General features: G+C 42.8%; 1 protein-coding gene across 1 annotated transcript in view; it reads left to right on the plus strand.

The window, feature by feature from the left end:
• Positions 1-791: 791 nt before the first annotated feature.
• The window catches only part of LOC143984158 (uncharacterized), a 160,637-nt gene continuing 137,345 nt past the window's right edge, over positions 792-24,083 (plus strand). Inside the window, exon 1 of the mRNA XM_077484464.1 lies at positions 792-961. Within this exon, the coding sequence (XP_077340590.1) occupies positions 840-961 (122 nt within the window). The 5' untranslated portion in view covers positions 792-839. The remainder of the gene's footprint in view (positions 962-24,083) is intronic.

Consider the following 24,083-nt stretch of genomic DNA (forward strand, 5'->3'; position numbering starts at 1 on the left):
CAGAGGCTTAGATATTAATGACTGTGTGTTGAGTTCTTTTGAGGGGACAGCAAATTGACACTGTTATACAAGCTGTACACTCACTACTTTACATTGTAACAAAGTGTAATTTCTTCCGTGGTGTCACATGAAAAGATATAATAAAATATTTACAAAAATGTGAGGAGTGTATTCACTTTTGTTAGATACTGTATATGAGTACCTGCCTTGGTAGTCTCTCCCTGTTCACTGCCCAGCCCCCCCTTCATTTGGTCAGAGATATCCTCCCTCTATCTATTTCCCCTAAAGAAGGCGGGATGGGCACAATCTCAGAGGCTGGCCACACCCCCTCCCTGTGTTCCAGCCAATCAGACACTGCAAGATTTGCAGGCTCCACCTCCTGGGTGGTGTTCAGTCGAAGTGACTTGCAATGAAAGTGTTGGATTTAAGCTGCTGGGGGAGGAGGTAGGGGGAGAGAGAGACCAGCAATTAATATTCTTCTGATCGTACTCTTGGCACCCTGCCCAGCAGCACCTGAGCTCTGACCTCACTCACTAGCACAGCTGTCTGGGACAGAAGTGGAATTTCCGGATTCTGCCCAGGACAGGCTCAGACCGGGACATGGATCTGAGTTTGGTGACTGTCCCGTGCAATCCGTGACTGTTGAAAAGTATGCTTCTATATTAATAGTTATATATTTGTTTTGGCTTCTTCCTAGCTGTAGTTTTGCATGTTTAATGTGTGTGCTGATTGTGTATGATCTAAAAAATATATATATTGTTTACATAATGAATTTTTTTATCTAGATGCTACATCCCTATTTGGATCAGAACAGTGTACTTCTAGTACAACTGTTTAGTATGGCTGCCACATATGTCCCTCATACTAGTAGTGACAAGCGTGGTCATGTGATATCCAAAAATGGACAAGAGCTTCAACTTCAGCCACCACTGGGTTGGACCGTCTTTCCCCTGTTTGACAGGTACATTTTAAACAGAGTCTTCTACGTTTTTTTTTCTTTTTTTACAGATTATCAAATATACATGGAAATGATTAAAAGTAAACATTTTAAAAGTAGATATAATTACATTGAGGGAAACAAGTATTTGATCCTCTGCTGATTTTGTATGTTTGCCCACTGACAAAGAAATGATCAGTCTATAATTTTAATGGTAGACAGAAAGACAGAGATACAGAACAACAACAAAAATATCCAGAAAAAATGCATTTCAAAAAAGTTCTAAATTGGTTCGCATTTTAATGAGTGACATAAGTATTTGATTCCCTATCAATCAGCAAAATTTCTGGCTCCCAGGTGTTTTCTATACAGGTAATGAGCTGAGATTAAGAACACTTTCTTTAGTCCGGGTTCACACCTATGTGAATTAGATGTGGGTTTCTTTGCATCCAATTCGCATAGCAGGAGAATGTGACTGGCTCCCTATGGAGCCGGTTCACATATCTCCGTTGCAGCTGCTGAGCGCACTGCACAGAAACACTGTGCGTCTTTGACTCCATTTCAGGGCCGAATTCAGGCATAGATTTGGACCTGATTCACACCCGAAACGGGGAACAGGGACGCACAGCACTCCTGTACAATCCACAGCCTGTTCCAGTGTGAACCTGGCCTAAAAGATAGTGCTTTTAAACTCAGCTTGTTACCTGTATAAAATACACCTGACCACAAAAGCAATCAGATTACAATTTCTCCACCATAGCCAAGACCAAAGAGCTGTCTAAGAATGCCAGGGACAAAATTGTAGGCCTACACAAGGCTGGAATGGGCTACAAGACCATTGCCAAGCAGCTTGGTGAGAGGGTGACAACAGTTGGTGCGATTATTCACAAATGGAAGAAACACTAAATAACTATCAATCTCCCTTGGTCTGGGGTTCCATGCAAGATCTCACCTCATGGAGTTTCAGTGATCATGAGAACGGTGAGGAATCAGCCTAGAACTACACGGCAGAATATCATCAATGATCTCAAGGCAGCTGGGACCATAGTCACCAAGAAAACAATTAGTACCACACTACGCTGTGGAGGACAGAAATCCTGCAGCGCCCGCAAGATCCCCATGCTCAAGAAAGCACATGTACAGGCCCGTCTGAAGTTTGCTAATAACCATCTGAATGATTCCCAGGAGAACTGCGTGAAAGTGTTGTGGTCAGATAAGACCAAAATTGAGCTCTTTGGTATCAACTAAACTTGCTGTGTTTGGAGGAGAAGGAGTGGTGCCTATGACCTTGGGGTTCTTGGGAACACCACCCCCACCAACAAACATGGAAGTGGAAACATTATGCTTTGGGGTGTGTTTTTGCTAGGGAGACTGGACAACTTCACTGCATCAATGGGACGATGGACAGGGCCATGTATGTCAATTCTTGTACCTCCTTCCCTCAGTCAGGGCATTCAAAATGGGTCGTGGATGGGTATTCAAGCATGACAATAACCCAAAACACACGGCCAAAGCAACAAAACAGTGGCTCAAAAAGAAGAACATTAGGGTCCTTGAGTGGCCTAGCCAGTCTCCACACCTTAATCCCATAGTAAATATGTGGAGGGAGCTAAAGGGACTTAATGACTTGGAGTGGATCTGCAAGGAAGATTGGGACAAAATCCCTCCTGAGATGTGTGCAAACCTGGTGGCCAACTACAAAAAATGTCTGACCTTTGTGATTGCCAACAAAGGTTTTGCCACCAAGTACTAAGTCATGTTTTGTGAAGGGGTCAAATACTTATTACACTCATTAAAATGCAAATCAATTTATAACTTTTTGAAATGCGTTTTTTCGGGATTGTTTTGTTGTAATTTTGTCTCTCACTGGTAAAGTAAACCTACCATTAAAATGATAGACTGATCATTTCTTTGTCAGTGGGCAAATGTACAAAATCAGCAGGGGATCAAATACCTTTTCCCCTCACTGTATGTTTATACAGGGGCATTCAAATTGTTCCAGCTCAAAAATATTGCCGCTTTATACTGTAGTACAGTATGAGTACATATTGGGACAATGATAAAAGGTGATTTACATGCAGAATTGTATAATTTTATCATTTATATTTTCACTAAAGGTTGTGGTTTATATATTTAGGGCATGGACATGCCAGATGGAATCATGGAGAGTTTGATAATATTAAACTGAAGGCTTTTACATGGCGAGCAGCTTCTTTTTCTCGTGGAGTGTTGGCCTTTGGAGTGTGAAGGGGGCAGTGACCACAGGGAGCCAACTCCCTGAGTCAAGAAATTAGTGAGAAGCAGTGCCTGCAGCAGAGGAGAAGAGTACTTATGTATAAAGATTAGATTATGTAAGGCTCGGTTCACACCGGGGGCGCCGCGCCGCGACCTGACAAGTCGCCGCCGTTCTGTACTACGGAACCGTTCTAAGAGGAGCGACTCGAGTCGCTCCGACTTAGAAAAAAGGTTCCTGTACTACTTTTGGGCGACCTCGGGCGACTTGCATTGACTTCTATACAGAAGTCGTTTGCAAGTCGCCGCTGAGGTCGCGGCAGGTCGCGGAGCGGCAAGTCGTGTCGCCCCCTGTGTGAACCAAGCCTTAACCCAACATTTCTCTTTCTTTCTTGTATGAGAAAGTATTCTGTTCTCTTTGTTTGCTTCCTTTGTGTGAAATACCTGGTGTTCCTGCTAGTCCCTCTGCATTTCTAATAGAAACTGACCACACTAGGCACGTGAGCATGTCATGGTCAGTTTTCTACTAGCTATGCTAGGAATTCTATCTGCTCTCCAATGATAAGACTTATCCCAACACACCCCTCCCCCTGCAAAGGCTTTCACTGGAAAGATCAGTGTGTTGCTGTTTTTTTTCCCCTGGCTCTTATGCAGCTGAGAACAGAGGATATATTCTTAGATAGATTCTAGATAAAATCATTTATATTTTTTTATAACTATACACAAATGTTTTGCCTTTCATTTCTATTTTAAACTGAATGAGTTGATTTACAAAGTGATTGTTTACAATCACTTTAAGGTAGTTGTAAATGCTCAACTTCATAAACAGGACAATGTGACAAAGGAGCATTTTTAACCATTTGCCAAATGCCAAGTGGAACAAATGTAAATAAATACCTTTTAAAGGGTCTTTTAGGTGAAGTCACATGGCCGAAAATTCTTCTCTGTATTGAAAGTCATACAGCAGGTGGGTGTAAAATTCATTGTCTGGTGATTCTCATTCTGAGCTGATCATTTGGACATTTTCACTTAAGGGTGTACTCACTTTTGTTGCCAGCGGTTTAGACATTAATGGCTGTGTTTTGAGTTATTTTGAGGGGGCAGCAAATTTACACTGTTATACAAGCTGTACACTCACCACTTCAGTGTTGTCACATGAAAAGATATGATAAAATATTTACAAATATGTGAGGGGTGTACTCACTTTTGTGAGATACTGCATATATACTAAACTGCCTGCACACCACTAACTAACCAGCCTAATCCAGCTCAAGTTATCAATCTCTCGTCATTAATGCACACTATGCACAGCTGCCGCGTAAGCAACCTTATATAGTGTGGGGCATGAACTTAGCCCTCTGAGCCATGATTGGTCAAAGGCACCCTGTCTTTGGCCAATCATGGTTTTCACAGCAGATCGTGTTGTGATTGGCCAAAGCAAGCAGGTCAGGTGCATGCTCTGCGATCTCGCAGCGCATTATGGGGCGTTCCGTGGCACTCTCATTTGCCGCAAAAGCTCCATATGTTTGTTTTTTCTGCGAACATCGGGACCATCCCTAGTGTCAAACCTTCGACCTTTGAGCTCAATCTTCAGCTCATTGCAACATCGCTATAAACTTACTGAATCATGTCAAACGTTTCTGTGGCAGATTTATCCAGTTTCACACAGGATTTCGCGTTTCCACTTTGTTCTCACTTGCTGCCCATGATGAAATAGCAGAAGTGGAAACACATGTGGGCAGAATATCACCAATTGCACAGCTCCTGATATACACTGGAAGATGTCTTTTGGCACTCCGACTTAAAAAGGTTGGTGCTCCTGTGTGCTCAGCCTTGTGCTGCCATCTGTTGGCGTGTTACAAAACTAGTCTCACTATTTTTGATACCACCTCTTACTGTATGCAGGAATTTTGCTGATGGGACTATTCCTTGTTTACATGGCTGGTGTGCATAATTATTTTAAGGATGAATGTCTTACCAAATGTTTTGTTCTACCTGCAAATTATCCCCATTAATCGACCCAGAGCCTTTTTCTGAAGCTTAGAAGCTCATTTGTTCAATTTTTTTTGTTGTAGAAACAAAAAATGTCTAGCCTGCTCCACACTTCAGACACCTACGACTCTAAGGGGCTTAGAGAATTCAGATATACAGTACATATATCTCCCATCCCCCACGTTCACATCACCACCAAATTATGGGTCCCTATGGAAAAGTTTATAGCAGGTTGAAACCTGGTCCATGCCCCTTGATTAACAAAAGACCTCAGAGGTCTCTCTGATACAACTTTTACCTACTATATTCTCAAGCTATGGGCAATGGTGAGCAGAAAGAGCTCTTTGGCCCTTCTGATCTCGCCCTTGTCCCTTGGCTGAATAATAAAAAAACTAACAATGTATAACCAGTGTAAGAGGAATTTCTCACAACTGCTGATATCTTCCACAGCTGAGGCTTTAACCCAGTGCTTGGGGTTCCCACTGCTAGCTCCATAGCAGAGAAAACATGTGTGGCATAAAGCATAAAACATTAACCTCAGAACTAGCAATTGTTCTATTTCAAATGCCGTTTATGCATTGACATATCTCCCTTAGACTCAATCTGTCCAGAAACCATGGTCTCAGGCTGACTTGACAATATCCACAGGCAGCCTAACTCTCTAATAGGACACAGAAGTTGAATTCAACACAATTTTATTCCAGCCAGTTGTCTTATAGAGGATGCTTTTTTTAGGCTTTTGACATGTAAGAAGACAATAGCTTTCCTAAGCCCTGTCCCTGTGAATAATTAACACTGGCTGAGGGAACATGAAAGAAATGGGGAGGCTAGGACTAAACCAACTAGCTCTTAAAAGGAGGGGTGAACAGAGAAGGATACCAACATCACATTGTAAACAAGTTTTAGTGGCAATAAACCACGACTAGATATCGGCATACTTTGGAAAATTGATAACTTCATGCAAAACAGCACAAGACATAAAACATTACATGAAAGTGGAGCAGAACAGCAATGGTCCCATGAGTGGAGTAGAAAGTAGTAGGGGGTAGGTCGTATCTCTTGCCCATAAAATCCCTGGGGCATTATCTTTGTTTTTTTTTCTGCCCATGAGTGGAGTAGTGGCAACCTCTGGAAAGCTCAAGCTGTTCCCTTTCATACGTTAGACACAAAAATACAAGATTCATAAATATCTTGGTGCTCTAATTGAACAGGTGTTGCATGTAAAGTTTGCCATACACCAGTATTCTTTTCTAGCTATGAAAAAGGTTTGCCAACTATTATGATTGCCTTTTTGTGAAACAGTTGGCAAACGCCTATTACAGCAACATTTTTTTAATTGTTCTTCCTTTTCCCATGGATTAAAGGGAAGAATGCTGGAAGGCTTCTCTAACTGGTATAGCAGTCTTCATCAATTATAAACTGTATAAACTGCATAACTCTAATTTGTAGCAGGTATGTTTTATGAATAAGTGCTTACAGCAGAAATCAGCCTTACCCGAAAACATTATCTTCTGCTAAAAATGGTATACAGTTACTAATCTGTTCCGGCAAAGAATATTTCTGTGCAAACAGTACTACAGTCATTTGCTACTGAACTGACTGCAAAGAGCAATTAGATCTTCATTAATATGCAAATGCAGTCCACTGCAAATTCATCTGTATATGAGGTTTAAATATGCAAACATTGCTGAGCTAGAGACCCAGATGCCTTTATTTACTTTGAAATTGAGGAGCTTAGTTAATGTTGTTGTTGACAGAAATACTTGAATACACAGATCTGCTGCAGTGTCATCCTCTAACCACGTTCAGAAACAGATTTGCTGTCTCTTTTAAACACATTTTTAAAATTAGGGGAAAAAAGAATTCATTCAGATCAAGAAAAGAATTGGAATACAGTAATACTAATGTTTTACGTTTCTGCAGTAATTCTTATTTAAACATATAAATCAGTATTAAACCCAAAAGCAAACATTTATTATATTAGAGCTTACCAATTCGTATGATGGCTGCATTTGTTTCTGTGTTTTAGGCTTTCTTTCTTCTTTTACATCTGCTGATCCAGACAGCAAGGTTGTTGTTTTTCAAAAGCATAAGCTCTCCAGCAGAATGTATCAGTTTTTGTGGATGAAACAAACCGCTTAACACTGACAAGGATATATTAAAATAATCAGCTTTTATTTATTCATGCCAAACATTTATACCAAAAGGAAGAAAAAACTGTTTGCTGTAACCACTTATAAAGAGTGATCTGGAGTTTGGCTTCACATTGTTATTTTAATGGTAAGCTGCAATATAATACATTTTTGGTTTTATGTTTAATACCGCATTAAGGATTAAATATTATGTAGGGAAATTCAGTAAAGCTACTGCTTCACTTTTCTGGCGTTGATTGGTCTTATGTGTTGCACCTCATTCAAAAAACATCTGCAGTAGTTTTGGTTCTAGCAGCGACTTCGTTGCACGACTTCTACATTGTGGGCAATACCTAAACCAAATTCAAGGTAAAATACCAACAGTTCATATGTTACAAAAGTGGAGCTAATTAAGACCAACTTTCTTTTGGTTCACAGAGACAGATTTTGTGAAAGTGTCTTGCGTGCTTTCTTTTGCTGGGCACACACGGAAAGTTTTTGTCGTTCAACCCAGTGGGCTGAAAAAAATCCTTACAGGTCACTGTACTAACACATCCAATTTTAGTGCAGTGATCTCCCTGCTGAGTCATTGGGGGTTATTTACGAAAAGCAAATCCACTTTGCACTACAAGTGCACTTGGAAGTGCATTCGCTTTAGGTCTGAGGGGAAGATCTGAAATAAGCGTAATCTCTGCTGATTTTATCATCCAATCATGTGCAAGCTAAAATGCTGTTTTTTATTTTCCTTGCATGTCCCCCTTGGATCTACAGCGACTGCACTTTCAGTGCACTTTCAAGTGCAAAGTGGATTTGCCTTTCGTAATTAACCCCCATTGTGTTTTCCAGCATGCCCTTTATAACAGGGGACCAGCTTCTGCTGGACGAGGAGCTGTACACATGGGCCAAAAGTCAGCCAGTTCCTGCCAAACCAACCTTTTTTGACCAATTTTAGGCCCATGTGTACCCAGCTTAAAAGTGGTGCAGCATACGCCAAATTCCAGTACAGGTTCTAGACAGGTACATGAATTTGGGGCACGCTACTCTACTTTTAGAATACAGTTTTACACCAGTATTTATTAATTCCAGGGAATGTTTTATTTAGCTATATAACTATCTATCTAGTATTGTTATGCTTAGGTATTGCAAACAAGCACAAAAAAAATGTATGTTCTATTGCATTTTTGGAATGCAAGTCTTTCCTAATGTGATGTGTACAGGTATTTATTAATCACACTCTGTATATGTTTCCATATATGTATTAACATGTTATGACAGTTGCTTTAAGACTGCATTCACACTTGAGCATTGCAAAGTTGCGTTTTGCTGTGATTTTGTTCAGGCCACCAATGTAAAAAGCAGAAAAAAGCATGTAATCTTCCCCAAAGAAGCTTGTGTTCTTTTTTGAGCTTAGGGCATTTTTCAGCCATTTTGCTTCAGGTGACAAAATGCTCATATGTGAACAGGTGCCATTAAAATGCGGCTCTTTACCACGTGATCAGCTGTGTCCAATCACAACTAAACAGGAGCCTGTTATTGGCATGCCTTTCCACATGTTGACAGCATGAGAAGAGGATAGGAGAAGAGGGCCGGTAACCGGCTTTTCTAAAAGGGATATGTACACTGATAATCAGGGCACTGATTATCAATATCCTGATTATCAGTGCAGTTCCAACAGTGCTCACTAGTGCTTCCAATCTGTGGCTACCAGGGCTGCCAATTAGTCCCCATCAGTGCTGCCAATTAGTGCCCATCAGTGCTGCCAATTAGTACCTCCTCATCAGTGTCACCTATCATTGCTGCCTACCAGTGCCCATCAGTGCCAACTACCAGTGCCACCTCATCAGTGCCCACCAGTGCCACCTCATCAGTGCCCATCAGTGCAGCCTATCAGTGTCCATCAATGCCCATCAGTGCAGCTTCTTCAGTGACCATCAATCCACCTGCATGGTCCATCGTCACTATTAGGAAGCTGGTCCAGTGCAATGATGAGCAGCAAACACTGGGTTGAATGCATTTAGATAGGAAGTGACTGAAAAAGGGTGCAGGGAATCAGCAACATAGAGGTGAAAAAAATATGAAAAAAGGAGAAATACAAGTATTTTTTGTGTAGCCAGGTGCTTGGCTGCTAATGGAGAGTGAGAGAAACATTGGCTGCAGCTGCCCTCTGTAGCTGCTGCCCTGCAATGCTAAACTAGTTAAAAGCTATAGCAGCATGAGGAGGAAGCTGCTGGGCAGGAAGAGTTCAATAAACTGAGTCAGCAGCACTGCACTGTGAGAACTGTAGTCCAGGGGAGAGAAACTCTACTGTACGCTGAGTGCTTTTGAGCTGCATTTCCCAGAGGTAGATTGCCAGGAGGAGAGGAAATACTGCATTTTTCCTGGCTGTACAGGACACAGCTGCCTCTTGCCATGAAGGAGCACAGAGAGTGCAGATCACTGTCAGGTGTTCACCATCACTGTTTCATATCAGCGGCCTGAGAAGGATTCAGAGTTCTGTGTCAAGATATGCTGATACCCAGAGTGACCTGGGTGCAGAGCAAAGAGTGGACTGATCACTGTGTGTGACCGAATGGTAAGCTGCAATATCACTGGGACTGGTGAGCTGCTTATATGGGTATTTACTTTCTACTGCTAGGGAGACTGAGCCCTTTAGGAACTGACTATAAAGCCATGTAGTAGCTGTAATGCTGCCTGCAGACTTGACTGGGACTACTCTCATGTTCACAATGGTACAACTGGGCCCCAGTTGAAGAGTTATGAGTAGGGATGAGCCGAACACCCCCCGGATCAGTTCGCAGAACATGCGGACAGGCAAAAAATTAGTTCGAACACGCGAACACCGTTAAAGTCTATGGGACACAAACGTGAAAAATCAAAAGTGCTCATTTTAAAGGCTTATAGGCAAGTTATTGCCATAAAGTGTTTTGGGACCTGGTCCTGCCCCAGGACACATGTATCAATGCAAAAAAAAGTTTTAGAAACTGATGTTTTTTCAGGAGCAGTGATTTTAATAATGCTTAAAGTGAAACAATAAAAACGAAATATTCCTTTAAATATCATGCCTGAGGGGTGTCCTTAGTATGCCTGTAAAGTAGCGCATTTTTCCCATGTTTAGAACAATACCACAGCAAAATTACATTTCTAAAGGAAAAAATTTAATTTAAAACTACTCACAGCTGTAATGTATTGTTGGGTCAACACCCCCAGTCCATTATCAGGCCCTTTGGGTCTGGTATGAATATTAAGGGTAATCCCACACACAGAATTTTTTAAAAAATGGTGTGGGGGGCCCCCCAGGCACTATATACTCTGAACATACAATGTGATGAAGGGTGTATATTAACCACTTCAGCCCCGGACCAATAAACACCTTAAGGACCAGAGGTCTTTTTCCAATTTCGCACTGCGCTGCTTTAACTGGTAATTGCGCGGTCATGCAATATTGCATCCAAACGAAATTTGCGTCATTTTCTTCCCACAAATAGAGCTTTCTTTTGATGGTATTTGATTGCCTCTGCGATTTTTATTTTTTGCGATATAAATGGAAAAAGAGAGAAAATTTTGAGAAAAAAAGATATTTTCTTCTTTTTGTTATAAGAAAAATCGAATAAACTAAATTTTAGTCATACATTGAGGGCAAAATTTATTCAGCCACATGTCTTTAGTAAAAAAAATGTCAATAAGCGTATATTTTTTGGTTTGCGCAAAAGTTATAGCGTCTACAAACTAGAGTACATTTTCTGGAATTTACACAGCTTTTAATTTATGACTGCCTATCTCATTTCTTGAGGTGCTAAAATGGCAGGGCAGTACAAACCCCCCCCAAATGACCCCATTTTGGAAAGTAGACACCCCAAGCTATTTGCTGAGGGCCATGTTGAGACCATTGAAATTTTTTTTTTTTGTCCCAAGGGATTGAATAATGACAAAAAATAAAATTTTTTTTTTTTTTTACAAAAAGTTGTCACTAAATGATATATTGCTCACACATGCCGTGGTTATATGTGGAATTGCACCCCAAAATATATTCCACTACTTCTCCCGAGTATGGGGATACCACATGTGTGGGACTTTTTGGGAGTCTAGTCGCGCACGGCACCCCGAAAACCAATCACCACCTTCAGGATTTCTAAGGGTGCAAATTTTTGATTTCACTCCTCACTACCTATCACAGTTTCGAAGGCCATAAAATGCCAAAATAGCACAAAACCCCCCAAAATGACCCCATTTTGGAAAGTAGACACCCCAAGATATTTACTGAGAGGCATGTTGAGTCCATGGAATATTTTATATTTTGCTACAAGTTGCGGGAATATTACAAACTTTTTTTTTTTTGCACAAAGTTGTCACTAAATGATATATTGCTCACACATGCTATGGGCATATGTAAAATGACACCCCAAAATACATTCTGCTGCTTCTCCTGAGTACAGGGATAAAACATGTGTGGGACTTTTTGGGAGCCTAGCCGCGTACGGGACCCCGAAATCCAAGCACCGCCTTCAGGATTTCTAAGGGCATAAATTTTTTATTTTACTCCTCACTACCTATCACTACCTATCACAGTTTTGAAGGCCATAAAATGCCAAGATGGCACAAAACCCCCCCAAATGACCCCATTTTGGAAAGTAGACACCCCAAGCTATTTGCTGAGGGCCATGTTGAGACCATTGAATATTTTTTTTTTGTCCCAAGGGATTAAATAATGACAAAAAAAAAAAAAATTCTTTTTTTTTTACAAAAAGTTGTCACTAAATGATATATTGCTCACACATGCCATGGTTATATGTGGAATTGCACCCCAAAATATATTCCGCTACTTCTCCCGAGTATGGGGATACCACATGTGTGGGACTTTTTGGGAGTCTAGTCGCGCACGGCACCCCGAAAACCAATCACCACCTTCAGGATTTCTAAGGGTGCAAATTTTTGATTTCACTCCTCACTACCTATCACAGTTTCGAAGGCCATAAAATGCCAAAATAGCACAAAACCCCCCAAAATGACCCCATTTTGGAAAGTAGACACCCCAAGCTATTTACTGAGAGGCATGTTGAGTCCATGGAATATTTTATATTTTGCCACAAATTGCGGGAATATTACAAACTTTTTTTCTTTGCACAAAGTTGTCACTAAATGATATATTGCTCACACATGCTATGGGCATAAGTCAAATTACACCCCAAAATAAATTCTGCTGCTTCTCCCGAGTACGGGGATACCACATGTGGGGGACTTTTTGGGAGCCTAGCCACATACGGGACCCCGAAAACCAAGCACTGCCTTCCGGATTTAAATATAAAATGCTACCAAAAAAACTGTTAGCGATCGCAGGGATCAGGCCTGACTCTGCGATCACTGCAGTTATGTGTTTATTGTTTTGTAAGTGACAGTGATCGATCGATACTGCACTTGGGTGGGCTGGGCAGAGGGGCAAAACGCAGGTGCTAGCAGGTATCTGGGCTGATCCCGCTAACAATGCGTTTTTTTGGAACCCTAAACTGCTGGGGACGCTAGTATAGATCTGATCAGATCAGATATTGATCTGTTCAGATTCTATACCACTACGGGAGGTTTATGCTTTGCGTGTGGGTGTTAGCGGTACTGGCACTAACCTAGCGCTGCCTGGGGCGACGCAGACCCTGACCCTAAAACCTAATTGATATCACACGCCGGGTGATCAGGGGGTTAAACCTTTATTGGGTAATAAATGGTGGGTGCCCTGATGCTATAAAAAGCAAACTAACCAGAGTCACCCGTAACACTTATACAGTGATCAGTGGTGAAAGGGTTAACTAGGGGCAATCAGGGGGTTCAAATTTTTATTAGGTAGTATATGGGGGTCCCTGGCGCTATATAAAAACCTGACGGGGAACCTAAATAACTAACTGGCTAACCAGCGTCACCAGTGACACTTATACTGTGATCGCTGGTGAAAGGGTTAACTAGGGGCAATCAGAGGGTTAAAACCATTATTGGGTAGTATATGGGGGTACCTAACGCTATAAAAACCTGGCGGTGAACCTAAAAAAATAACTAGCTACCTAACGACACTAGTGACACTAATGCAGCGATCAGAAAAACGATCGCTTAGTGACACTGGCAAAAGGGGGTGAAAGGGTTAACTAGGGGCAATCAGGGGGTTAAAACCATTATTGGGTAGTATATCGGGGTACCTAGCGCTATAAAAACCTGGTGGTAAACCTAAAAAAAAACTAGCTACCTAGCGGCACTAGTGACACTAATGCAGCGATCAGAAAAACGATCGCTTAGTGACACTGGCAAAAGGGGGTGAAAGGGTTAACTAGGGGCAATCAGGGGGTTAAAACCATTATTGGGTAGTATATCGGGGTACCTAGCGCTATAGAAACCTGGCGGTGAACCTAAAAAAAAACTAGCTACCTAGCGACAATAGCGACACTAATGCAGCGATCAGAAAAATGATCGCTTAGTGACACTGGCAAAAGGGGGTGAAAGGGTTAACTAGGGGCAATCAGGGGGTTAAAACCATTATTGGGTAGTATATCGGGGTACCTAGTGCTATAAAAACCTGGCGGTGAACCTAAAAAAATAACTAGCTACCTAGCGGCAGTAGCGACACTAATGCAGCGATCAGAAAAATGATCGCTTAGTGACACTGGCAAAAGGGGGTGAAAGGGTTAACTAGGGGCAATCAGGGGGTTAAAACCATTATTGGGTAGTATATCGGGGTACCTAGCGCTATAAAAACCTGGCGGTGAACCTAAAAAAATAACTAGCTACCTAGCGACAGTAGCGACACTAATGCAGCGATCAGAAAAATGATCGCTTAGTGACACTGGCAAAAGGGGGTGAAAGGGTTAACTAGGGGCAATCAGGGGGTTAAAACCATTATTGGGTAGTATATCGGGGTACCTAGCGATATAAAAACCTGGCGGTGAACCTAAAAAAATAACTAGCTACCTAGCTACACTAGCGACACTACTGCAGCGATCAGAAAAATGATCTCTTAGTGACACTGGCAAAAGGGGGTGAAAGGGTTAACTCTAGGGGCAATCAGGGGGTTAAATCTTTATTGGGGGGTGATAGGGGGCTACCCTGGACCTAACACTAACTGCCCTGACAGTTTTTACTTTTACAACTGACACTGAATGCAGTGATCAGTAAAGAAATGATCAATGCAATCAGTGACACTGTGACTGGGGGGGGGCGGGGCGATCGGGGGGGGGGAATTGGGGGGGGTTTGTGTGCCTGTGTGTACCTACATGTCAGTGTAGTGTTGGTGCACACTTACTTTGTGTCTTCTCCTCGTAGTCTGATCAAAAAGACCGCCCCGAGGAGAATGACATCACTTCCTCCTTCCTGTGTAAACAATACACAGTGGGAGGAAGCTTGTCATTGGCCAGGAGCGATCCAGAGGGGGTGGCCAGAAACCAACGGCCATCCCCTCATCACGGATCGCTCCTGGAGCGAACCGGACCGCCGTATCCAGCGGGAGGGGGTCCGATCGGACCCCCCACCCGCTGGAAGGCAGGCACGTACATGTACGTGCTTGTGCCTGCCTGTGCCATTGTGATGACGTACAATGGCAATACGGCGGTCCTTAAGTGGTTAACGGCCTGTAATACACCACTCAGCACCAAATCTGTCCCACAGTTACCTAGCAGTACAACAAATCAACTTTCTAATTTACTGTGAAATAAAAAACAATAGTCCTAAGCAGCTGTTAAAAATGGCCTATAAATGAAAAAAGCACCTATTGAGTTTTTGGAGTACTTATGCCATTGGATCTCTGTGGATGATGAGGATGCAGATTTAACCTATTGAGGAATATTTATCCTAAAAGGCTTACTCATTAGAGTTTTATGGTGAGTTTAACCCCCTGAGGGGAGTGTGCTTCACACAGTGCTATGATAACACTTTAAATAATCGTCAATGATCACCTATAATGTTGTTTGAACTGTTTCCTCTACCATCACTGCACAAAGGACTTTTATCTGTTATGGCTTTGGCCACATGATTATTGTTTTAATTTCAGCGCTATTTTAGTATTAGAATTTTACAGGAATAGGACTGTCATATTTTTATACAGTTGTTTTTATATATACTATACAGCCTGTCCTATATACTCTGCAGAAAATTGGGCCTTAGGTGTTGGTGGTATAAGAACACTGTAAGCCCTCATAGTTACTCTTGGTGGGCGCGGGAACGGGCCCTGCTGTGAAATATTATATCAAGAATTGTAATTACATGCCCCTGTTTAACAGGGACAGAAAAATTGGGCCTTGGGTCATGGTGTTGGTGCCCTAAACCAAAAATATTGTTGGAAGCTAGCATCATCAAGATTGAGGAGGAATAGAATAGTCAGCATAGGCAGTCTTCAAGGGATCCCACATCCATAGCAAATTCAATCAGTTACATCAGCATCAGGTGCTTGATAGCTGCTGATCCAAGACTAATTTATTTTTATGAAGGTGAACCTATCAATGGAGTCTGTGGACAGGCGCACTCTTTGATCCGTTACAAAACCCTCCAGTAGCACTAAATGTGCATTTAGAAAGCACACTGGATTCAGGACAGGCCAGTAGCTCAATTGCATATTGAGCAAGTTCTGGCCACTGGTCCATCCTCAAGACCCAGTAACCCAGTGGATGCTCTATTGGAAAGGTCTCAAAATCTGCTCTTACCCATAGATATTCCTGCACCATGTAAGGCAGATGCTGGCGATGGTTGCTTGAACTGATCAGACCTTGGCACTGAGGACTGAAAAATTGTTTATGGCATCGGTCAGCCGGCCATCTTCTCCACCGTTCTTCCTCTGACTGAATGAAGCCACAGCAACCCATTGTCCAGTACCAGGAAATGGTAACCTCCCAGGGTCTGTAAATGCCTTAAACAAACCTTTCTTCAAGGTCTCCTGAAGATGTTTCATCCTCTTTTCCCTCTGCAAAGGCAGGATGAGTTCTGCAACCTTACCCTTGTAACGTGGATTAAGATGGGTTGCCAGACAGTAATGATCCCTCCCCTTGATAACACAAATCCTAGGGTCCTTTTGCAGGCTTTGCAGAATCAGGGAGGTCATGCAGCGTAAGTTTGCAGAGGCATTCAATTCTGAGTCCTCTGGGTCACTAAGGATAACATGATCCATAACTACCTCCTCCCAGCCACATACAACTCCTTGGGTTTCTGGGGACTGAAAACCATCCTTTGAAGACTGCTGCTGAGTGTTATCCTCTACATCCATGCTGACACAATACTCATCCTCTTCTCCCTGCGTGTTTGGCAGGCCCGCAGGAATGCTATCTGAATAAAGAGGACCTTGAGAGGTAAGGAAGTCCTCCTCTTCCTCCCGCTGTTCTGCCTCAAGTGCCCTGTCCATGATTCCACGAAAAGTGGGCTCCAATAGGAAGGCTAGAGGGACAGTGTCACTGATGCATGAATTGTTGCTGCTCACCATCCCTCTGGCCACCTCAAATGGTGGCAAGACAGTGCATGAATCCTTGATCAGTAGCCACTGGCATGGCAAAAAGAAGCCAAGCTTCCCTGACACTGTTCTGGTGACATACTTGCACAGGTACTCATTGATGGCCCTCTGCTGTGTGTGCAGCCACTGCAGCATTGCCAACATTGAGTTCCATGGTGGGCATGTCACAAATGAGGCGGTAGGTGGGCAGGTTGCATTCCCTTTGAATGTCAGCCAGCCGAACGCTGGCATTGTATGACCGGCGGAAATGACCACAGACTTTTCTGGCCTGCCTCAGGAGATCCTGTAAGCCTGGGTACCTGCTCAAGAACCGCTGCACCACCAAATTCAGGACGTGTGCCATACATGGAACATGGGTCAAGTGTCCCTGTGGGAGGGCGGAGAGAAGGTTGGTGCCATTGTCGCATACAACCATTCCTGGCTGAAGCTGGCATGGTGTCACTCAACTCTAAGCCTACCCCTGCAGAGCTGACAGAATCTCTGCCCCAGTGTGGCTCTTGTCCCCTAGGCAGACTAACTCACTGCATGGCAGCTTTTAGCCTGACTGCTTGCGTAGCCCCTTGAGTGTTTACAGAGCACTGCTAGTTCAGAGGACAAATCTGCAGAAAATGCCGTAGAGGAAGAAGAAGAGGAGGGGGTGGAGGAGAGAGCTGTGGCAGAGAGCTGTGGCAGAGAGCTGTGGCAAAATCACCACTAGCATTTTGGAGGTGAACAAACTCCAACAACACTGAACCCTGTCCTGCATCCTTCCCAGTTGCCAGCAGAGTTTGTTTTTATGGTTCAGAACTGGGGTATGGAAATTTGCCTGCTAAAATCAGATGATGGTGTACTGCTAGCAGATTGGCTGCAAGTACTTGGGACACCTATTGCTATACCTTTATTCCTCTCAGTGCAGGTTTTTGAGAGGGCTGGAGGTATAGTAGGGTTGGAGATCCCAGATAAGGAGCAAGGAGAAGTTCGCCTTTTTCTATGATGTGGGTCTTTCAAGTGCTGTTTCCAACAGACTGCATGGCAGGTCATCATATGTCTGGTCAAGCATGTGGTGCCCAAGCGACTGCTGTTCTGGCCATGCTTGATTCAATTCAGACATAGGTTGCAAACAGCAATGGTGCAATCTGCTGCACACGTGTCGAAAAAGGCCCACACCAATGAACTTTTAAAAGTCAGCGGGGAGTCAGCAGCACCCTGCACCTGCAGAGCTCTGCAGTGTGATGTAATAGGGTGGCTGCCCTTAAGCTGCCCTTAAGCTGCCCCCTAGAGGACATCCTGCCTATTTGGAATTGTGCCTCTTCCTCCTGTATTAGATACTGTATGTTATACTGTGTACTGTATGTTATACTGTGTAAGCCACCAGAAGTGTAGTAGACACTGTACACACTGTATTAGATGCTGTGTACATCGCCTGAAGTGTATTAGAAACAGTACACCACAGAATGCACTGTAGATATAGGCTACGCTGGATGCAGAGTGTATATATATATATATATATATATATATATATATATATATATATATATATATATATATATATATACATACACGAGACTGTGTATATTTATATATAATATCTTGCCTGGAGTGTATTAGAAACATTACACCACAGAATGCACTGTAGATATATGCTACACTGGATGAGAAACTTGAAAGATAAAATGTCTGCAAGCTGACAACTATTTAGTTTCTGTGCTTGAACACACACATACATTTAATATAAAATTCACATAACTTAAAAGAAAAACACACAGAACCATTTTCAAGCTGTGCAGTATATTAACCCCTTCCCGCCGAGCGTACGCAGATGTGCGTACTCGGCTTCCAGTGGGTTATACCGGGATGATGCCCGCACCTGCAGGTACCGTTTTTTACAGCGGGCGATTGGCTATCCAGCCATAACAACCGATGCGGCTAAAAGCCGCTCGGCTGGTATGCTGGAGGAGCGGGAGGGGACGCCCCCCCCCCCTCCCACCGCCTCCCGGCGCTGTTACCGGTGAATCGGGAGCACCGATTCATGATCCGCTGCTTCTGGCTGCTGGGCAGGGACTGGAATGAAGCATTAAGCAGCTTAATTCCAGTTTCCTAATAGTAAACACGGAAGCGACGTTTACTCGGCTGCCAATGGCGCCGGTTTTAAAAAAATTTACACTATTCAGAATCGCCGTTTTCGGTGATCTGAATACATTGAAGTGTAAAGGAGGGATCGGGGGTCTTTCAGACTCCCGATCCCTCCATAAAGAGTACCTGTCACCACCTATTACTGTCACAAGGGATGTTTGCACTCCTTGTGACAGCAATAAAAGTGATCAATTTTTTTTAAACTATTTATTCATTTTAAAAGAAATTTAAAAAAAGCGCCCACCGTCCCCGCAAGCGCATACGGAAGTGGCGCCCGCATATGTAAACGGTGTTCAAATCACACATGTGAGGTATCGCCGCGATCGTCAGAGCGAGAGCAATAATTCTAGCACTAGACCTCCTCTGTAACGCTAACCTGAATTTAAAGCGCCGCCTATTAAGATTTTTTGTGCGTGCAATTAGAAAGTGTGACATGTTTGGTATCTATTTACTCGCATTATGTAAAAAATTGGGCTAATTTTACTGTTTCGTTTTTTTTAAATTCATGAAAGTGTCCCTTTTCCCAAAAAGTTGCATTTTAAAACACCACTGCGCAAATACCGTGTGACATAAAATATTGCAACAATCGCTGTTTTATTCTCTAGAGTCTCTGCTAAAAAAATATATATAATGTTTGGGGGTTCCAAGTAATTTTCTAGCAAAAATTATGGATTTTAACTTGTAAACACCAAATGCCAAAAATAGGCTTAGTCATGAAAGGGTTAAGCTCTACTATAATTGTCAGCAAATATGCAGACCATGTGAACATTTCCTGTCTTAAAGCAGAGTTCTATACAAAAATGGAACTTCCGATTTCAGTACTGATTACCCCTGACATGCCACATTTGGCATGTCATTTTTTTTGGGGGGGGGCAGGTACCCAGTTTTGACAGGCACCCAGCTTCCTTTTCCTTCCCTGGCACCACGGCACCGGAAGGAAGTTCACCTCTCCCCCCTCCCTGCAATCTTCTGGGACACGTCACAGGTCCCTGAAGATTGCCCGGCCATTCACAACACGCAACGCATCTCTCACATGTGCAGTGCGCCCCCTAGTTGTGAAGCCACAGCCGGGTGCCCACATTTACAATGCCAGTGCCGAGGAGAGGAGGGGGAGAGGAGTGAGGCTTTGTGCACATACATCACTGGACCGTGAGACAGGTGAGTGTCTGTTTATTAAGTCAGCAGCTACACTTTTTGTAGCTGCTGACTTTAAAATGGGTGGAACTCCTCTTTAAAGAGGAACTTTACTGTTTAATTAAAAAAAAAAAAAAACAGCGTCTACAAATACTGTAGCTGTTAACTTTTAAGAAATAGACACTTACCAGCCTGTGAAGTCTAGTGCGTTATTTTTAAAAACCAATTCTTCACCGATCTTGGGCTCTCTGGCACCGTCATCTTGGATATGGGAACCAGTTGTGACTTCCTGACATCTCACAATCAGCTCCCCACTGCACATGTGCGGGACATGGGAGTGCTGCGGAACTGGTCCGGCAGCCTCCTGGGACATGAAACATGTCCAAGGGGGTTGTGGGTAGGGGGGCCAAGCTGCAGTAATTCTCACCTAGGCAAGTTTTTGGAAAGTGGGATCTGCAAAACAAATGTTTAAATCTGTTCGAGAATAGGGCAGGAAGGAGGTGTGCGCCACTTTCATACTTAGGTGAAGGTCAACTTTAACGTGAAAATGTGCTTTGTTTTGCAGAGCAAAGCAACACATTTATTCAAATTTCCCATTCTTAAGCAGGAAATAGTTACATTATATTCAGCCACCATGAGTGAATGGAAAACCCTGTCATCTGTGTCATAGCCTACACAGTGCTATGTACTCTCCATATTCCATTACTGATTGGACCAGCACTTTACATGACCAAGACAAATATGCTACTTCACACCCAGGAAGTACCAGGTATTTCTTTTGGCTTAGACAAGTAAGTTTAAATGGCTTTCCTATGCTGTCCCATGAAGACTCAATACACCCTGAACCAGTGCTTGTCCTCTTCTGACACCCAGTATTATTCAACCCACTTTCACTGAGTCCTGGCCATTCTGGACACCTGGAGGTGTGTTATCATGCTGGCTAGAGCCCACAGTGCCCCTGGGAGTGTGTCATGACACCTAGTGCCGGGACTAAGTCATCCAAAGCCCAGGGCATAAAATGGCAAACTGCACCCCCCCACTTCCCCTTATGAAAGAGTCAGTATCGTTTCAAAATAAGATAATATTTAAAAAAATATTTTGAATATTTTTAACAAATTTAATTAGGCTTAATTTCAAAATAGAGTCAGTTCACTCACACATTTTAACTATATATATTATGCAATAATATATGTATACTATATACTATATGCAATAATATTCCCCAGCACTGGTGCCATTTTTTTTTTAAACTTCTTTATTCACAAATTTCGTAATTTTTACACAATGTATCAAAACAGACATTCCTCCAGAGCCAAACCTCCCTCCCCCATATTTTAAGCCCCCCCACAAAAGCAATAGTTGTAATATCGATTATACACATGTTGAATGTTGCCTCTGTGGGGAGGTCGTCCTGCAGGAGGACCTGTCTAGTATTCAGTTTGAGTCTAAATTCACAACCAATTTGCTACATCCTCTCAACTCCATCCATTCCTCTCATTCAATCTTCATATTCAGCCATTTCCCACTGGACAGAGGAAACGCCATCTGCCATCTTCGGCCGATCAAGTTCCTAGCTTGGAATAAGCATCCCATGACAGCTATCTGGGTTTTTCCTGGATTTCCCACTCCCTCCTCTAGTCCCCACACCTAGGGCATCTTAAATCCATCTTTTGTAGTTCTCCCAGTTTGCTATTCTCCCACAAGGGAGACCTCTATACTTCAATATTATTTTCACTGTGTCCCATACTCTCATCATTAAGTTCAGGATGGGGATTACTGAGGGAAAGGATCCTGCCTCTATGGCTTCAGCTATTGAGTCGTGTAGGGTGTTTTGTAGGAGCATCTTTCTTCCTGCTTCTTGGCCTATTAGGTTACACCCCGTTATATGCTGAAGTTGTTACACCAAAAAATAGCTAAAGGGGTGTGGAACCGTAGTAGTAGTAGTTAAACTGATTCTTGCTGGATCGCCCTTCCAGATCATTTCTCTAAACAAAGTGTCCATCCTGTGAAACCACTGTTTATACAGCTAAATTGGGGAATTGTGAAGTACATAAAGGAGCTGTGGCATCCAAATCATTTTAATTAGATTGCAATGACCTGCCACAGATAGTGGCAGGAGTTTCCACACTTTTATTTTTCCCCTAAATTTGTCCAATAACGTGTCAATATTGTCTGAGGTATCAAGTTGGTGGTCCCTAGAAATATTTATACCCAAGTATTTAAATTTATTTACCACTTGGATCTGGGCCATCCCCCCGGGGAGGGGGCCTCCCAAGGGGTCTACGGTTAGCAAGCCAGATTTTTCCCAATTTATCATTAACCCAGAGATTTGACCAAATCTATTAATAATATTCATGGTTTCCCAAAGGGAATCCTGCGTGTCTCCAAGAAATAACAGAAGGTTGTCTGCATATAATGTGAGTTTTTCCTCCAGATCACCTCTTCTAAAGCCCCTCACCTGGTCAGAGGATCTAAGGGTAATAGCCAGAGGCTCAATCGCAATGGCCAAGAGCCTCCCCAATCCAATGGCCTCCCCAATCCAAATTTATCAGAGTGTTCATTGTTTACCTTTACTCTGGACTCTGGGGTTCTATAAAGCATTTTGACCCAGTTGATGAAACCCGTTCCGGGTTGGACTGCTTCCATTGCTTTCCAGAGATACTGCCACTCTAAGCTGTCAAAGGCCTTGGTGGCATCCAGAGATAGAATGACCCTCTTTCCACCCCCGTCCATTGGGACCTGGAGATTTAAATATAGCCTCCTTATATTTGTACTAGTTGTTCTTCAAAGAATAAAACCCGTTTGGTCGGGGTGGAAGAGTTTCCCTATGACTTTGTTCAACCTAGCCGCCAAGACCTTTGCGAGAATTTTCATATCTGTGTTCAACAGAGCAATGGGCCTATATTAGGCAACATCAAGAGGACCTTTGCCCTCCTTATGTATTTTTATGTAATTATAGTGGAATCCATCATTGATTAGGGGAGCACTCCCGTTACCAGTGAGCCATTCAATACCCTCAGAAGCTCAGGAAGCAATACCTTCCCGTAATGCCAGTAAATCTCGGCTGGGAGGCCGTATGGGCCCAGGGATTTCTGCCTCGCTATCTCATTAGTGATCCGCTGCATCTCCTCTAGCAATATGGGACAGTCCAACTCTGCTCTATCTGTCTCGGTAAGTAAGGGGAGATTCAGGTCCCTAAAAAAAACTGTCCATTCCCTTCCTCGTCTCGTTCTGGCGAGAGCTATACAGGTCCTCGTAATATTCTTTAAATTTACCCACTATTTCTGGAGTATATGAAGTTACTCCTCCATCCTTTGTAGTAATCATGCTAATTTAGGCAAAAGTAATTCCCAGCATTGCTGGGCATAGCAGGAATAATAGCCCCTCACATCGGTGCCAACAATAAAAACCTCCAGCATAGATGGTAGTTTAAGCAATAATAACCACAGCATTTGCGTCAGTTTCTGCAATAATAACCCCCAGCATTGGTGCCAGTTTCACAATAACCTCCAGAATTGGTGCCAGTTTCGCAATAACTCCCAGCATTAGTGCCTGTTTAAGCAAAAAATAACCCCAGCATGAATGCCAATTTGATAATAATAAACCTACATCAGTGCCAGTTTAAAAATGAATAACTCCCAACATTAGTGTTATTAGAAGCAATAACAATCCTTAGCATCAGTGACAGTTTCTGTAGCCAGTTTTATTCCGCAGCATCAGCACCAGTAGTAACCCCCAGCATAAATGGCAGTTTATGCAATAATTAAAACTCACAGTATTGATGTCAGTAGCAGCAATAATAATCCCCAGCATTGGTGTCCATTTACACAAAAATACCCCCAGCATGAATAGCAGTTTCCATAATAATATCCCCCAGCATCAGTGCCAGTTTACGCAATAACCACCAGCACTGGTGTCAATAGCAACAATAATCCCCAGCATTAGGGCCAGCTTCTGCAATAATAACCTCCCGCATCAGTGCCAGTTTCTGCAATAATAATCTCCAGCATTGGTTTCAGTTTTTGCAATAATAATCCCCAGCATAAACCCCTAGCATTGGTATCAGTAGCAGCAATAAAAA

Source organism: Lithobates pipiens, unplaced genomic scaffold (genome assembly GCF_037356315.1).
Source record: "Lithobates pipiens isolate NorthernLeopardFrog02 unplaced genomic scaffold, aLitPip1_a1.2 Scaffold_16, whole genome shotgun sequence".
NCBI classification, from domain to species: domain Eukaryota; kingdom Metazoa; phylum Chordata; class Amphibia; order Anura; family Ranidae; genus Lithobates; species Lithobates pipiens.